We start from the raw sequence: 19,337 nt of genomic DNA, 5'->3' as shown, positions 1-19,337 counted from the left end.
TATAAAAAAACACAAACACTGAAATGGAAATTCTAAAAGGGAACAAGTCAGAGATGAAGAACACATTATCTGAGATGAAGAGTATATTAGAAGGAATAAACAGAGCGGATAAAGAGGATCAAACCATCAATATAGAGGATGGGGAATCCAAGAACACCCGATCAGAACAGCAAGAAAAAAGAAGCCAAGACTATAATAATAATTTAAGGTGTCTATGGGACAAAATTAAATTGAAAAACATTGGGTCATAGGGGTACCTGAAGGGGAACAAGAAGTTGATAAGCTATTTGAAGAAATAATGATGGAAAACTTCCCTAACCTGGTCAAGGAAATAGACATACAACCCTAGGAAGCTCTGAGAGTGCCAAAAACCAGGAACCCAAAAAGGCACACACCAAGACACATTATAATTAAGGTGCCAAAGGTTAAATACAAAGAGAGAATCTTAAAAGCATCAAGAGAAAAGCAGTTAGTTACCTATAAGGAAGCACCCATAAGACTGGTGGCTGATTTCTCAAAAACAAACAAACAAACAAAACACTATGCAGGACTGACATGAGGAAAACCCAAGATCTACAACCAAGAATTCTTTATCTAGCAAAGCTATCATTTAGAGTCTAAAAACAGATAAAGAGCTTTCTGAACAAAAATAAGCTAAAGGAATTTATCAAGACCAAGCCAATATTACAGGAAATGTTGGAGGGACTTCTTTAAGAAGAAAAAACATGTATCAAAAACATGAATAAATAATAGTAATAAATACATACCTATCAAAAAGTACCTCAAATGGAAAAGAATTAAGTGCTCCAATCAAAAGATAGGGTGGCTGAATGGATAAGAAAACAAGATCCCTACATATACTGCCTACAAGAAAATCACTTCAGATTAAAAGACACACACACAGGATCTTTGGAAACATGAAAGTGAGAGACGTCCCTAGATTTCTCCCCTTGAAACAACAATAAGCTGAATACCTAAAACTCAACAAAAAACACCCAAACTACATCCTAACTCTTAGTGTCTGAGCGTGGGATCTGCGCATAAGAGCTACCACAGGTCAGAATCCGAGGTGTTGGGAAGTGGACGGGGAAAAATGAAGAAGCTGCCACTTGCAGCTAGAGCTTCTTATAGGAGGAGAAGAGGTGGATAAAGTGTGGTGAGTTCCCTGAACAGCCCTGCCTGGGAGTGCTGTGAGCTCCCTGTGGCTGATTGGTGTAAGGACCCAGTCATCAGGGCAGAAGGCAGAGAAGCAGGATGGCAGAAAAACAACAGCTGATTTTTATTGGCTGTGGTTGTAAAACAGAGGCTGAGCCACAGCCCCCAACCCTCAATCCAGAGGGCTCCTCCCTCCATAAGCTCTGTGACCAAACACTGTGGAACCAACCTCAAGGGAGTCTGAGCAAATGCTACCAAAACTGTTGCTTACACTGGCAGGGACTGAAACTGAAGCTAGTGAGAGTAATGAAATATCGATCAAAAAAAAAAAAAAAGCATTTTTAAACATTTATATAAAGCAGAGATCCAAGAGGCTTAGATGTTACCTATCGGAAACCAAAAACAAAGTGCCTTCTTTGTAGAAGGGTACAGTAGGACCTTTATATAATAAATCTTCTTTCTGGAAAAACAGCAGAATACACTTCTATTAATGCCCAAGTGCAGAAATAGTCCATTAAACACTATAAACAACCAAGGTGAAAAGGCATCTTAGAAAGAGAAAAATCTCTAGAAAATAAGCTTACAGACATAGAAATATGTGACTTAAATGACAGAGAATTCAGGATGGTATTTCTGAAAAAATTCAATGAGATCCGAAACAACTCAAATCAACAATTTCAGGAATTGAAAAAACAACAAGATGAGCAGAATGAGTTCCTTAGCAAGAAGATTGAAACCCTCAAAAAGAAATGAATAGAACTTCTGGAGATAAAGGACACACTGCAAGAGTTGAATATGAAATAGCAAGCTTGGGAAATAGAGTCAACCAAATGGAGGAAAGGATCAGTGATATTGAAGACAGAAATCTAGAAATCAGAAGGAAGAAGAGAGAAACCAAAGAATAAAAAATGATAAAAGAGAAATACAAGAATTAGCTGATACCATCACTACAGGAAACATAAGAATAACAGGCATTCTCTAAGGCCAGGAAAGGAAGCCGGGATTAGAACGCATTTTCAGACAAATAGTGGACGAGAATTTCCCAAATGTAAGGAATGGGGTAAAGCTTGGAATTCAAGAAGTCAATAGAACACACAATTATCTCAACCCAAAAAGGCCTTCACCAGGACACACAGTAGTAAAATTATCAAGAATCAAAAACAAAGACAGAATTCTCAGGGCAGCCAGGGAAAAGAAAAGAGTAACTTATAAAGGAAAACCTATTAGATTATCCTTGGACTTCTCAGTGCAAACCTTAAAAGCCAGAAAGGAATGGAATCAAATAATTAAATTATTAAGTGAAAGGAACTACCAGCCTAGAATAATGTATCTAGCTAAGCTCTCTTTTAGATATGAAGGAGAAATTAAGTCCTTTCCAGACATACAGAAATGGACAGAATTTTCCATTACAAGGCCTGCACTATAGGAAATACTGAAATAGGTCAGCTCATCTAAAACAAAATGACAAAAAAAACAAAAAGAGGAATAATTAGGAGTAAAGTGACTATTAGGCCAATAGAAGCAGAGGAGTGCGACCCTTAGAATAGGGCATTATAAGCTCAAATAATAAGAAAATTGTTATAACAAGATAGTAATGAGCGTTCAGCATACATAGGGACAAATTGAAATAACAATGACTGATGAAGGGAAGATTCAAATATCCAAATTTGCAAAGGGGAATGAAGATAAGGCATGCACAGAAGAAAATAGATGACTGTGTGTGTGTGTGTGTGTGTGTGTGTGTGTAGCTATCCTTTACATATTCATAATGGTAACCACACACCAAAAATTAAGAACTAAAGTATATAACATTAAAACAAGAAGAAACAGAGGGAAACTCCACAGAAGCCAACCAAAATAAAGAAAACAGAAACACAAGGACAAGAAAGCAATGGAAACACCGAGCTACCAGAAAGCAAAAGAAAAAATGCCTATAAGAAGATCTCATATTTCAATAATCACCCTAAATGTAAATGGATTGAACTCACCAATAAAAAGGCACAGAGTTGCAGAATGGATCAGAAAACAAACCTAATCATGTGCTGCCTTCAGGAGACACATCTCAGCTCCAAAGACAAATACATACTCAAAGTGAAAGGGTAGGAAATGATATTTCAAGCAAATGGCATTCAGAGAAAAGTAGGAGCAGCAGTACTAATATCAGATGAAATAGACTTCAAAATCAAAAAGGTAAAGAAAGATATTGAGGGACACTTCATAATGATAAAGGGAATCATGCACAAAGAAGACATAACACATGTTAATATCTGTGCTCCCAATCAGGGAGCCCCGAAATATGTAAAACAATTACCAACAGAACTAATGGGGGAAAGAGACCAAAACACTATCGTAGTAGAGGACCTAAATACCCTACTGTTGGATATCATCCAAACAGAAAATCAATAAGGAAATAACATCCTTAAATGTTACATTAGACCAACTTGACATAATTGACATTTACAGAGCCTTCCTCCAAAAAAACCTGCTTATACATTCTTCTCTAGTGCATATGGAATATTCCCAAGGACCAACCACATACTGGGGCACAGAGATAACCTCGACTAATATTATAGGGTTGAAATCATACCAACCATATTCTATGATGATAATACTTTGAAACTAAAAATCAACTCCAAAAAGAAATCAGGAAGAACCACAAATATATGGAGATTAAACAACATGCTACTGAAGAATAGCTGTGTCAGAGAAGAAATAAAAAGAGAGATCAAGAGATACATAGAAATGAACGATAATAACAGTACAACATATCAAAACTTTTGGGACATGACAAAAGCAGACATAAGAGGTACATTTATATCATTACAGGCCTATCTCCAAAACCAAGAACGAGCTCAAATAAACAATCTAATGCTTCATCTTTAAAAACTAGAAAAAGAAGAACAAACGAAGCCTAAAGTCAGCAGAAGGAAAGAAGTACTCAAAATTAGAGCAGAAATAAATGAAAATGAAAACAAACAAACAAAAAAAAATAGAAAAAATAAATGCAACAAAGTGCTGGTTCTTTGAGAAGGTTTATAAAATTGACAAACCCCTGGCTAGACTCACTAAAGAAAAAAGAGAAAGGACACAAATAAAGTCAGGGATAAAAGAGGGTCAATTATGACTAACATTGCAGAAATACAAAGGATCATACAAAAACTATGAAAAAAGTATATAACACCAAATTTAATAACCTAGAAGAAATGGACTAGTACTTAGAAAAATACAACCTTCCTAGAATGAATCAAGAAGAACTTAAATTTAATAGACTGATCAAAAGTATGGAAATTGAAACAATCATCAAAACCCTACCAAAAAGTAAAAGTCCGAGAGCAGACGGCTTTACCAGTGAATTCTAACAAACATTCAAAGAAGATTTAATACCTATTCTCGACAGACTCTCCCAAAAAATCGAAAAGGAGGCAATACTTCCCAACTCATTTCATGAGGCCAATATTACCTTGATACCAAACCTAGAAAAGATAACACACACACAAAACTACAGACCAATATCTCTCATGAACAAAGATGCAAAAATCCTAAATAAGATACTAGTGAACTAAATACAGCAATATATTAAAAAGATTACATACTACAATCAAGTGGACTTCATCTCAGAGGCACAGGGATGGTTCAACATACGCAAATCCATGAATGTGATACACCACATTAATAAATTAAAAAATAAGAATCATATGATCATATCAATAGATGCAGAAAAAGCCTTTGACAAGATACAGCATCAATTTATGATCAAAACACTTAACAAAATCTGTATAGAAGGAAAGTACCACAACATAATAAAGGCCATCTATTATAAGCCCTCAGCCAACATTATACTTAATGATGAAAAACTAAAACTAAAAACCTTTCCTCTATGATTAGGAACAAGGTAAGGCTCTCCACTATCGCCGCTGTGATTCAATATAACATTGGAGGTCCCAGCGAGTGCAATCAGACAAGAGAAAGATATAAAAGGCATCCAAATAGGAAATAAAGAAGTCAAACGGTCACTATTAGTGGATGACATAATTATCTATATAGAAAACCCTAAAGACTCCACAAGAACACTACTAGAAACAGATAGCCGAAGAGTTCATGGATATAAAATAAACGTTCAAAAATCCGTAGCATTCCTATACTCTAATAATGAAGTGTCAGAAAAAGAAATGAAAAAAAAAATTCCTTTTGAAATTGCAACAAAAAATAAAATAAAATGCCTAGGAATGAATTTAATAAAATATGTGAAGTATCTATATAATAAAAACTACAAGATATTATTTAAAAAAAACTGAAGAAAATACAAAAATATGGAAAGATATTCCATGTTCTTGGATTGGAAGAATTAACATAGTTGAAATGACCACATTACCTAAAACATTATACAGATTTAATGCAATCCCCATCAAAATCCCATTGGCATTTTTTAAAGAAATAGAACAGAAAATCATCAGATTTGTATGGAAGCACAAAGCCCCCGAATTGCCAAAGTTATCCTGAGAAAAAGAATGAGGCCGGAGGCATCGCTCTACTTGACTTCGAATTATACTACAAAGCAACAGTAATCAAAACGGCATGGTATTGGCACAAAAACAGACACATGGACAAGTGGAACAGAATCGAGAGTGCAGCAGTAAACCCGTATTTATATGGTCAAATAATTTTCAACAAAAAAGCCAAAAACATACAGTGGAGAAAGGAAAGCCTCTTCAGCAAATGGCGCGGGATGACTGAAAAGCCACCTGCAAAAGAATGAAACTAGGCTATTGTCTATCACCACACACCAAAATTAACTCAAAATGGATTAAGGACCTGAATATAAGACCCGAAATAATAAAATGCATAGAAAAAAACATAGGAACGAAACTCAAGGACCTGGGACTTAAAAAGGATTTTATGAATTTGACCTCAAAAGCAAGGGAAGTAAAGCTAAAATAAATGAATGGGACTATATCAAACTAAAAAGCTTCTGCTCAGCAAAAGAAACCATCAACAAGTTAAAGAGACAACCATCCAAATGAGAAAAATATTTGCGAGCAAACCCTCTGATAAAGGCCTAATATCCAAAATATACAAGGAACTCATACGACTCAATAACAATGACAAAAACAAATGATCCAATCAAAAAATAGGCAGAGGACCTGAATAGACACTTCTCCCTAGAGCACATACAAATGGTCAACAAATATATGAAAGGATGCTTAACATCGCTAGCTATTAGGGAAATGCAAACCAAAACCACAATGAGATACCATTTCACATCTGTTAGAACAGCCATAATCAATAGGACAAGTAGTAACAAATGTTGGAGAGGATGCAGAGAAAAGGAACCCTCAACACTGCTGGTGGGACTGCGCACTGGAACAGCCACTATGGAAAACAGTATGAAAGTTCCTCAAAAAACTAAAAATTGATCTACCATATGAGCCAGCAATCCCTCTACTGACTATTTACCCCCAAAGACTTGAAAACCCATATCCGAAAAGATATTTCCACACCGATGTTCATAGCAGCATTATTCACACTGGCCAAGACATGGAAGTAACTGAAGTGTCCTATGATAGATGATTTGCTAAAGAAGCTGTGGTACATATATACAATGGAATATTGAAACACTGCCATTCGTGACAACATGAATGGACCTTGAGATAGTCATGCTAAGCTAAGTAAGCCAGACAGAAGAAGTTTAAAATCACATGATACCACTTGTATGTGGGATATAAACCTAAAAGCAACAAATGAACAAGATCAACAGAGACTCATGGACATAGAATATAGACTAGTGGTTACCAGAGGGTAGGAGGTGAGGGAGGAGGGCATAGGTAGATGGTTAAAGGGGGTCAAATATAGGGGGGTAGGGGGAGGGTGAAGTGAGTAAAGGTGATCAAATATATGGTAGCAGAAGGAAACTGAACTTTGGGTGGTAAATACACAATAGAACATACAGATGTCAATTTATAATGTACACCTGAAAATTATATAATTATATTAACCAATGTTACCCCAATAAACTTTATTAAAAATATTATTATAAAAAAAAAGACACACACAGACTGAAAGAAAGGGATGGAAAAAGATATTGCATGATGGACCTAGAGGGTATTGTGCTGAATGCCACATGATTTCACATACATGTGGAATCTAAAGAGCAAAACATACAACAACAAAAATGGAAACAAACTCATAGATACAGAGAGTACTTGAGTACTTTCGGGGCTACTAAACGGTTGGGGGGGGGGGTTGTATAGATGGTGAAAAAGGGCAAAGGGATTAAGAAGTACAAATGGATAGTTAGAAAACAGACATGGACATATAAAGTGTAGCATAAGGAAAATGGTAATGTAATAATTAGGTAGGGGAGGAGGGGGTACTAAGATTTAGTGGAGTGGTCACTTTGTGAGTTACATAGAATCTAATCATTATGCTGTACAAATGAAACTAATATTGTAGCCAACTATAATTGAAAAAAAAAACCTCTTTGAATTGTACAATGTAAACATGGACAGCTAATTGTCTATTATATTTCTATAAAGCTGGGGAAAAAAAACAACACAATAAACGAATAGAGTAAAGTTGCAGGATACGAAATCAATGTACAAAAATCTACTATGTTCCTATCTATTAACAATGAAATTTCAGAAAAAGAAATGAAAAAAAAAATTCTTTTTTCAATTACAACAAAAAGAATAAAATGTCTAGGAATAAACTTAAAGCATGTAAAGGACCAATATGTGGAAAATTATAAGACATTATTAAAAGAAACTGAAGAAGACACAAAGAAATGAAAAGATACTCTGTGTTCGTGGATTAGAAGAATCAACATAGTTAAAATAGTCATATTACCCAAAGCAATATACAGATTCCGTGCAATCTCTATTAAAATCCCAATGGCATTTTTTAAAGAAATAGAACAAAAAATCACTAGATTTGTATGGAATCACAATAGACCTCGAATAGCCAAAGCCATCCTGAGAAAAACAACATGGCTTAGAGATATCATGTTCCCTGACTTCAAATTATACTACAAAGTGACGATAATCAAAATAACATGGTATTGGCAGAAAAACAGACATAGAGGCCAATGGAACAGAATTGAGAGTCCAGAAATAAACCTACAAGTATATGGGCAACTAAAGAGCCAAAAACATACCCTGGAGAAAAGAAAACCTCTTCAATAAATGGTTCTGGGAAAATTAGAAAACCACATGATAAAGAATGAAACTCTACTACTACTACTATTTACAAAAATTAACTCAAAATGGATCAAAGACCTAAACATAGGACCCGAAACAATTAAATACATATAAGAAAACATAAATACTAAACTTAGGGACCTTGGTCTCAGAGAAGATTTTATGAATTTGACCCCAAATGCAAGGGAAGTAAAAGCAAAAATGAATGAATGGGATTGTATCAAACTAAAAAGCTGCACAGCAAAAGAAACCATCAACAAAACAAAAAGAAAACCAACCAAACGGGAGAATATATCTGCAAACAATACTTCCAAAATATATAAACAATATATGTAACTCAACAAGAAAAAAACAAACAATCCAATTAAAAAATGGGCAGAGGACTTGAACAGACACTTTTCCCAAAAATACGCACAAATGGCCAACAGATAAATGAAAAGGTGCTCAACTTCACTAGCTATAAGGGAAATAAAAATCAAAACCACAATAAGGTACCACCTCATACATGTTAGAATGACTATTATCAACAAGACAAGTAATAATAAGTGTTGAAGAGGTTGTGAAGAAAAAAGATAGGTGAAATAAGCCAGAGAGAAAAAGTTGAAAACCACATGATATCACTCATATGTGGGATATAAATCTAAAAGCAACAAACGAACAGGACAGAGACTTATGAAGATGAGTAACAAACTAGTGGTTACCAGGGGGGAGTGGGGAGAGGGAGGTAGACTGGATAAAGGGGGTCAAATACGTGGTGGCAGAAAGGAATCTAACTGTGGGAGGTGAACACACAGTGTAAATATATATATGCCTTACTGTTAAAATGTACAGCTGAAACGTATTGAATTTCATTAACCAATGTCACCATAAAATAAATAAATGAAATTAAAGAAAAAGTAAAAGGAGCCCTCACGCACTGCTGATGGGAATTTAAATTGGTACAGCCACTATGGAAAACAGTATGAGGTTCCTCAAAAAGTTAAAAATGGAATAACCATATGACACAGTAATCCCTCTTTTGGGTATCTTCCTGAAATATTTGAAAACATTTGTTCGTGAAGACATATGCACACCTATGTTCACTATGGCATTATTCATAGTAGCCAAGACATGTAAACAACCCAAGTGTCCTTTGATAGATGATTGGATAAAGAAGATATGGTGCATATATGCAATGAAATAGTACTCAGTCATAAGGAAAAATAAAATATTGCCATTTGTGAGAACATGGATGGATCTCAAGATTATCATCCTAAGCAAAATAAGTCAGACAGAAAAAGCTGAGAACCATATGATTTCATTCATATGTGGGATATAAAACTCAAAGCAACAAATGAAGAAACAAATAGAAATAGACAATAATTTAGTGGCTACCAGAAGGAAAGGGACAAAAGAGGAGGTAGAAAAGGGTGAAGGGAGTCAAATATATGGTGACAAAAGGAGATTTGACTTTGGGTGGATGTGTTAAAGAATCATACACTTAAAACCTATATAATTTTATTAACCAATGCCACCCCAATAAATTTAATAAAAAATAAATTTTTAAAAAAATCAACATCAAATTCATCTATAACAATTAATTTCAAGCCTAAACCCTCATGTGGTAGAGAGATGTGGATGTCACTAAGGTCCAACTAGCAGTTTCCAAAGATACACCTTATGGTTGTTGTCCCATAGAGTAGCTACTAGCCACATGTGGCCATTGAGCAACTGAAATGTGCCCGCTATGAATTTAGATACATTGTAAATGTAAAATACATATCAGATTTTGAATATATAGTATGGAGGAAAAAGTAAAGCACATTATTAATAGTTTTTTCTTGATTATATATCGAGATTATAATTTGGATATGTTGGGTTAAATAAAACATAGTATTAAAATAAAAAAACACAAACTTTATGACTTGTTCTTTAAAAGTATGGTATTAGTTCTTATATAAAATGGAAGAACCAAAAGTAGCTACAGTGCATATCACTGAGGTGAAGATGAGCTTGAAGAGCATACTAACCATTCGCATGAAAGGCAAACATTAAAAATAGTACATTTATTTTAGTCTGAAAAAGATTATAAGGCTTATTTATTTGTAAAAATAACACTTTCTTAAATATTTACTCATTTAAAACTTATTAGCAATTTTACTTGAGAAATATGAACATTAAGAAATGAAACGTAATTAAAATACCAATACTGAAATTTACACAGTAGTTAATACTAATACACAGAGAAGAACATGTACATCTTTCCCTTTCAGAAAAAGGGAAATTAAAGCAAACTAAGATAGTATAACAAAAAAGAAAAACTACTAAGGTAGTGTAACACATGCTACTAATATGGCAAAACAGTGTGCTTTTACATTGCTTATGTGATTGAAAATTCACACATCTTTTTTGCAAAGGAATGGAAATACTGAGGCACTTTAAGGATCATATCTTTTGATGTGTTAATATTACTGAAGACTTATCCCTAGGAAGTAATCTAACAGAGGTAAAAAGCCTCCTATACAGAGCACTGTATAGAAGGGCAAAACCGTGTTGACAAAAGGAAGCAATAATAATGACAACTTCTAGTCATTCTTTCAAATCTTTCTCCAGAAAAACACATAATTGTCTAAAAATTCTATCGAATCAAATCATTCATACTCAAAACTTCCTTTGCATGTGTGATAACATTCAAATTCCCGGCACAGAGACCTTCTATCTTTTTAGCCTCATCTCCCCAATTGCAGTTCATGGTTCAACAAAGGATATCTTGTCTTTTCCCTTTGTCCTTTGCTGGGCAAGCTTCTTCTTATCCTTGAGGCCCGGATGAAATGTCATTTCCTCTAAGAAGCTTACCTAAGTCTCTCCTGGCACACCCTCAGTCATGCTCCACAGTACTTTGTATATAATCTCTAAAATAGTATTTTTCACTTTACACTAACATTTAAGATTATCTTTTCTAGTATTCTTTAAGGGCAGGACAATGCCAGTAAGCTGCAGAGCCTGGCATATCAATTAAAATGTTGAATACATAATTACTTTTTATATACCTTTTTATTTAACTCTACCACTTTCCAAGAGGTATCATATATTTTTATTTACCCTGCAAGGTAGTGAAGGCTAGTATTATCTCTATTTTTCCAAGTGACAATGGAAGCTCAGATTTAGTGAATTGCTCAGGGTAACAGAACTAATAGATTGCAGAGGTAAAATTGAATTATTGCTTCTAACTCCTTGCAAGTGCTTTTCTAAAACCAATTTCTGGTTTTTATCTTAGCTCTCCCATTAAAAATATGGGGCTGGGTACAATTAAGGATTTAGTTCTCACATCACAGTTCCCTCACATAGCAGGGCTTGTTGAATTAATACATGAATAAATATCCCAAAAAGGTTAAACTGTCAATTAACATGTTATGCCAAGTCTTTTTTCTAACATTGTGTGAGCTGGACCTTAGATTCCTGACCTATAAAAGGGATGGCCAAATGCATCAGGATCTCACCTATGTGCTATTAAAAATTTGCTAGACTTTACCCCAATCATTTTAATCAGTATCTGTGAGAATGGGACTCGAAGACGTAGGTTTCACTTGCTCCCCTGGTGATTCTGCAGCCTCACCAGTCTGGGAATCCCTAGACTACATGACCTGTAAGTTTTCCTCTAGTTCTAACATTCTAGGCTTCTTAAAAGAAAAGCACCCATCCCTCAAATGCAAAACACCTGAAATCACTCTTTACTCATTACAAATGAATACAACATGCCATTTATGTTACACAGGCTACTAATATAAATCTAACAACTATCCGGTGAAGCCAACTAATTCGGTAGGAATAAAGTATGCACTCATGTGCCAGACACTCCACTCACTTCCAAGTTTTCTTGTATTATTTTTCAGGTCTGCCACATCTACCTCGCTGGCTATAAAGGTAATGGAGGAATGAATCTAATCATTTATGTAAAGCCCATCTTGTGTCAGGTACTCTGCTATGCCTCTTATATACACTGACCCATTTAATCCTCACAACAAAGGACACAGAACCCCAGACTAACAGGGATAAAGTAACAATAAATTATGGAGCAAGATTTTGACCTAAGCTGTGTAGTCTTGTCTTTCTTTTCTGTCTAATCATCCAAGTACCAATGTTAAAGGTTGTTTAATTCATTTGAAACACATAAATAAATGAAGAAGGATTTTAAAAATCTATAAATTATTAAAGTCCACCCACAGAGGTACTGTACCCAAAAGTTAGGGAAGAATCATATTACTCTGTAGCATAGAAAATGGAGAGGCAACTGAGCAGAGCAGTTAAGACCATTAACTCTGAGCCAAACCACCTGGGTTAGAATCCCAGTTCTGTTCCTTACCAGCTGTGTGACCTTGTTCAAATTAGTTAATATCTCTATACCTCAGTTTCTTCCTCTATAAAATGGAAATAAGAGTCTGACTCTTAGAATGGTTATGAGGATCAATGGTTATGAGATAATAAATATTAATAAAGATCTTAGAACAGCATCCATAGTACAACTAATTTAAATGAAAGTCTGTCAACATCTAAATCTGCAAAGATTAGGAAGGAAAAAAAATGTAAGTAAATGGGGACAAATCGAACAAACTATAGTAATCATATGAAAATATCTGAAATAGGTTATATATGTAAAGGAAAAAAAGTTGCACTTTTGCTAAAGTAGTTAACTTATTGTCAACGTTCTTTCCCCATTTCTCTTAGTTTTACATTCATAACTGGATTACTCTTTTAATTTTGTTGCATATTTATAAATAAAATGTAAAAAAATAAATTTTACACAAAATTATTTTAGAATATTTTGGCAATGCTATGTAATACAAATCTATCATGTTACTACTATGCTAGAAAACAAATGTCTTTATTTGAAAACTTCTTTAAGTAAAAGCCCGAAAATATGACTACAGATTCTTATTCAATATCAGTTTTTTGCCCTCTTCCTGACTAACCAGACCTTAATTTCCTGAGGGACAATATGCTCCGTTAAAAGTGGTTATCTCTTCAGACCTTCTTGTAGCTACAAATAGCCATGTGACCAAATTCTGACCAATGAGTTACAAGTGGAAGTATTTTAAAAATGATTGTTCTTGTGGCCCATGCTTTCTGCCATTTGTCCTCTGCTTTTCTCCTTCCTGCTGACTTGACATAACGACTTGGAGCAAGGAGTCTGCAACCATGAGAAACAATCACACGCTAAAAATGGCAGACAACCTTCTTTCTGAGAATATTTGCACAGGTAATCAATGGTTGACAGTTTTAAACTCTTGTAGTGGTAAAATCATCAAAATTCTACTTAGTAAAGTTTTAGGTGACCAGTGACTTTGCCAATTAGGTCTGCTTGTCTTGGCCCAATCCCTAGGAAAGTGTGAGAGTCTCGTGCGATCTGAATATGTCTAGCATCTTGGATTAAATTTACAGTTGGTCCCAGGATTTTTGCATGGATCAATAATTAAACCAGAGTTTCTTCATCAGGGGCTTTGACCACCACTTTGGGTTGGTTACAACATTCCTGTTGTTTGAGCAATTCAGGCTTTCTCCTTTGAATCTGCTTGTAGACAGAAACAGCAGCATGAAAGCACTGGGCAACCACTTACCCTTTTTTCATCTTTAAGTCACTTTGAATCACAAGAAGCATTTTGTACTCCTCACTCTCTCCTTAGATGCTTGCTTCAGTTTTAGTCTGTCTGTCTGTCTCATTCACTGAGCTTTTGGGGATCATCCCAAAGTGTACATTGAGGCCTCACCTCAGCACATGCCACAAACTCCCACAGCCAAACTGCATGAACCAGGATAAGCCAAATATTCCATAACCAAGAATTTGGAGGGCAACTAGAGCACCTCTCCTCCACTTCAGGTGAGTCTTTGCAATCTTCACTTTTGAGTAGCAAATATGCTTATCAATAAAGATAACTTTTAAAAAATCATTTTTGGGACTAGATCATAATATTTAAACATATGTTATGATTAATCTGCAAACATTTTTAAAAAATAAGAACACCACATATATTTGTTAGCCTGACAAATTATTTGTTAGTTCTAAGACTATTAGAACAATATAATTATGGAGTTGAAAAACACATATGACAGCTGAAATGACAAATGCAGTATTTGTATATATATTTATAGTTCTTTTGGTAAGAAACTAAGTCAAGAAGACCTGAATCAATGGTTTAAAAAAAAAATAGATAATTCACTAATATCCTTTATCCGTTTTTTATCCTACAGAAATTTATAAAGAAATTTCCAATATAAAAACTTAGTAACATCATCAGTTTTTCACTTAAAAAAAAATAAACGTGCATGTCAAAATACCATTGACTTTTTTTCCTCTCTTTAACTCCTGTCCCCCACCCTGCTTCCACCCCTGACCTACGGATGTTGCCGTCTCCCCTTAAGAACTGGATTTCTGAAAGAGGGGTGACTCCTCCCACGCACTTGTGGTGCGCATCCGGGGCCTGGCGCATCTGGGGTGTGGACCCAGGACCTTCTGCGGGGAAAGAAGATGTGATAATCACTACACTATGGAGCCGCCCTCAAATATCATTGACTTTTGATTAAAATATTCACAGAAAATATTAGTGGCAAAATTAAATCAAAATAAGAGATGGTCTAAACCAGTGTTTCACATTCTATGTTTTGGAGAAAAATAGAGATCTGAGCCTATTTCATGAGAAATGGGTATGACATTAAATGAATTTTAATTAATGATAATTTGAACAGGTTAGACACATTTCTTTATTTCTTTCTTACAGGCTTTAATGAGATAGCGCGCAATGTGAATTCTCAAAGGAAGTATGTAAACTGCTTATTTCAGTCAGAGCATCTCACAGGACTTGGTTAAGTGGGTCACACTTCAGGAAACACTGTTGCAGGATGATAGCATGAGCCAAATCAAATCAGGTTTTTCCTACATATTTTATTTACATATCTCTGGAGAAGGTAATTATGCCTTTTATTTAAAATATTTCCTTAAAAAATAAAAATGAGACTCTAAATTGTTAGTAAATTTTGACTTATCAAGGAAAAATAAATATTGCTCAGATTTTCAGACTTGTAAGATAATTCAGAGTATACGCAAAGCCAGTCACCCACCTTCTAAAAATAATCAACTACTAAAATCTGTGGGGGATAAATGCAACCAATTATGACTCCTTTCTTTAGTGTGAAGAGATTCAGAATTTAGTTCTACACTCTCATGCATAATAATCATATCACTTTGAACAAATCACATACCATCTCAAAAGCTTTATTTCGTTAACTACGAAGTACTATACAACATAAAGTTGGACAGCATGAACTCTATGAAATTTTTTAGCTCTAAAAATGGGACTTTTCCAACTTACTTCATTTAATATTTATTAAACAATATAATATTTATTAAATATTTATTTAATATTTATTAAACAATATAATATTTATTAAATATTTATTTAATATTTATTAAACAAAATTACATATTTTCAAAATCATCATGAAGTATACACTGTTTGCATAATACCTCTCTTATATTTATCACTTAAAACTTGAAATGTGAGATTCATTTTGGTAAAAAGTAGATTTTTATGTCCCAGTAAAGTCTGAAGCATAGTTATATTTAAAACACATCCATGTCTATGGACTAGGGGAAGAGGGACAATGGACCACAGCTTAGTAATTCTTAAAAGTAATACTTGAATACTTGAAAGCAAATTATTATCATTCAACCAGAAGCAAAGCAGATGAACATGCTGTGTCCTTTCAATTGTTAATTATTTTGAAAAGCAAAGTTTAGCTTTAACATAAAGAACAATGTTCCAATTGACAAGTAGAAAAATGTAATAATGACGTCTAACAAACGTTCTTTATGACATGATTCTACATATAGAGAACCCTAAAGAGTCCATCAAAAAACTGTTAGAACTGATCAACGAATTCAGCAAAGCAGCAGGTTACAAAATAAATATTCAGAAGTCAGTGGCAGTTTTATACGCCAATGATGAACTTTCAGAAAGAGAAATTAAGAAAACAATCCCATTTACAATTGCATTGAAAACAATAAAATACCTGGGAATCAAATTAACCAAGGAAGTAAAAGATCTGTTCTCAGAAAATCATAAGTCATTGAAAAAAGAAATTGAGGATGCAAATAAATGGAAGCCTATACCATGCTCATGGGTAGGAAGAATCAACATTATTAAAATGGCCATACTACCCAAAGCAATCTATAGATTCAATGCAATGCCTATCAAAATACCAATGACATTTTTCAGAGTTAGAACAAATAATCCTAAAATTTATATGGAACCATAAAAGACCCCGAACAGCCACACCAATCTTGAGAAGGAAGAACAAAGTTGGAGGTATCACCTACCTGATATCAAACTATACTACAAGGCTACAGTAATCAAAAGAGCATGCTACTGTTATAAAAACAGATACATTCATCGGTGGACGAGAATAGAGAACCAGAAAATAGATCTACACTTATACGCTTATTTAATATATGACAAAGGAGGTAAGACTATACAATGAGGTAAAGATAGTTTCTTCAATAAATGATGCTGGAAAAATTGGACAGATACATGCAAAAAGAAAAAAGAAAGGAAACTGGACCACCTTCTTACACTGTATACAAGAATAAACTCAAAATGGATTAAAGACTTAGATGTAAGACCCAAAACCATAAAAATTCTAGGAGAAAACATAGGCAGTAAGCTCTCTGATATTGCTAACAGGAATTTCTTTTCAGATGTATCTTCTAGGGCAAGGGAAACAAAAGAAAAAATAAACAAATGGGACTACATCGAACTAAAACTTTGTACAGCAAAGGAAACTATCAACGAAATAAAAAGACAATTGACTGATTGGGAGAAGATATTCACTAATGATACATTTAATAAGAGGTTAAATCCAAAATATATAAAAAACTCATACAACTCAACAACAAAAAAACAAATAATACAATTAAAAAATGGGCAGAAAACCTGAACAGATACTTCTCCAAAGAGGAAATACAGATAGCCAATAGACATATGAAAAGATGGTCAAGGTCACTAATCATCAAGAAATGCAAGTTAAAGCCACAACGTGCTATCACCTGACAGCTGTCAGAATGGCTATCATTGATAAAGTAAAGAACAAGTATTGGCAAGCATGCGGAGAAAAGAGAACCCTCATACATTGTTGGTGGGATTGCAAATTGGTACAGACGCTATGGAAAACAGTCTTGAGTTTCCTCAAAATTAAAAATGAATATACCTTTTGACCCAGCAATCGCACTTCTGGGTATTTATCCTAAGAAAACCAAAACAATAATTTATAAAGATCTACACACCCCAATATTCATGGCAGCACAATTTACAATAGCCAAGATATGGAAGCAACTTAAATGCCCAACAACAGATGATTGGATAAAGAAGTTATGGTTCATATATACAATGGAATAATATTACTCAGTCATTAAAAAAAAAATGAAATTTTCCCATTTGCAACGACATGGATGTACCTAAAAGTTATTATGCTGAGTGAAATAAGTCAGACAGAGAAAAGTAAATTCCATATGAATTCCATGGAATCTAAGGAGCAAAAAGAACAAACTAATCAAAAACAGACTCACTAACATAGAGGAAAATTTGGTGACAGACAGAGGGGAGAGAGTTTGTGGGGCTGGGAGAATGGGACAAAGGGTTAAAGAAGTAAAAATTAGTTGACAGATGGTCATGGGGATATGGGGCATGGCACAGAGCATGCAGTTAATATTGGCTAGGTGGAAAACCAGAGGAGAGAAGGAGCAATTAGGGGAATTGTTTTATAAACTATATAAATGTCTAACCAATGTACTGTATACTCAAAAATAATAAAATAAAATTTAAAAAAAAGAAAATTATTTACCTGTAATGGACCCAAGATAGAGCTTGTTGTATACATAAAAAAGAGACGAAGATAGCTCAGAACATTTGCAAATGCAAAAAGCCCTTCTGCCACCAGCGTAGGATGGAATGCATCCCAGTCCTTCCGATCAGCAAAATCATGAAACTAAAGTTAGAAAAAAAAGCCAAAGGTAAATAGCTCTCTCAATTTAGGAATATAAAAACAAATATTCTGATTTAAAAAACTATTTTATTATGACTCTCCCCTTGTGAGGGATCTCTATGTTTTATAAAGTTATTTTCTTTTAATAGAAATAACATTGTTTTAATTAAATAAAAGATTCCTACTTAGATGAGGCAATATCACTCACTCTATATATGGTTTTCTCAGAAATTCTTAGGTTTTAAAAAATTAAACAATTTAAAAAATTGTCATTAGTGCCTTTTCTGGGCTTGGGATAGCTTAAAGCTTTATAAAAGTAAAATCGTAGGATGTCTATAAGGCTAGATTTTTGTCAATTCTAAATTTAAAAATATGAGCATCAGAAAAATAATTACATATACGGTAATCACTTTTTAAGCTGTGTAACATAATCATCATGATTTAAAATGTGTAAAACACTATATAATGGATTCTATTCAGATAAACTTCTTTTCTGGTAGATGTAAAAATATCTAACACTAATCAATTTAAGTAAGTTTATGTTTTCATTTTAAGTATATACAGGTTAATGAAGTAAATAAACCTGGCTCAGATATAAGGAATCGGCATTTGGTAGAAAGAAAATGCCTAAACAGACCTGGATTTAAATCCGGTCTTGGGTTCTTACTGTGTAGTCTCAGACAAGTTACTTAGTATTACTGAACTTCATTTTCCTTATTAGCAAAATGGGAATAAGGACATCTGTCTCATAGAGTCCCTGTGAGGATAAAATGAGTAAAATATAACAAGTATCAACCATGGTGCCTGGCATTAACAGGTAACCAACACTGAAAGGTAATTAACATCCTTCGAACTATTGGAAAGGAAGGAAACATTACACTATTCCCTTGTACAAGGATAGGTTTAAAATAAAAAGACATCAGATATAGATTTGAACCAAAGTAACTCTGAGTTAGGTGGCTAAAAATATCAGGTTTT

General features: G+C 34.1%; 1 protein-coding gene and 1 pseudogene across 7 annotated transcripts in view; both read right to left on the bottom strand.

The window, feature by feature from the left end:
- The window catches only part of TRPC1 (transient receptor potential cation channel subfamily C member 1), an 84,600-nt gene that overhangs the window by 11,896 nt on the left and 53,367 nt on the right, over positions 1-19,337 (bottom strand). For all 7 annotated transcript variants that reach the window (XM_016126506.2, XM_036219718.1, XM_036219721.1 and 4 more), the window contains one exon: positions 18,219-18,362. In XM_016126506.2, coding sequence (XP_015981992.1) covers positions 18,219-18,362 — 144 coding nt within the window. The remainder of the gene's footprint in view (positions 1-18,218; positions 18,363-19,337) is intronic.
- On the bottom strand, positions 12,876-14,812 carry LOC107500830 (annotated as a pseudogene).

The sequence above is a fragment of the Rousettus aegyptiacus genome, unplaced genomic scaffold (genome assembly GCF_014176215.1).
Source record: "Rousettus aegyptiacus isolate mRouAeg1 unplaced genomic scaffold, mRouAeg1.p scaffold_m13_p_4, whole genome shotgun sequence".
NCBI classification, from domain to species: domain Eukaryota; kingdom Metazoa; phylum Chordata; class Mammalia; order Chiroptera; family Pteropodidae; genus Rousettus; species Rousettus aegyptiacus.
This window is presented reverse-complemented; position numbering and strand designations above follow the sequence as displayed.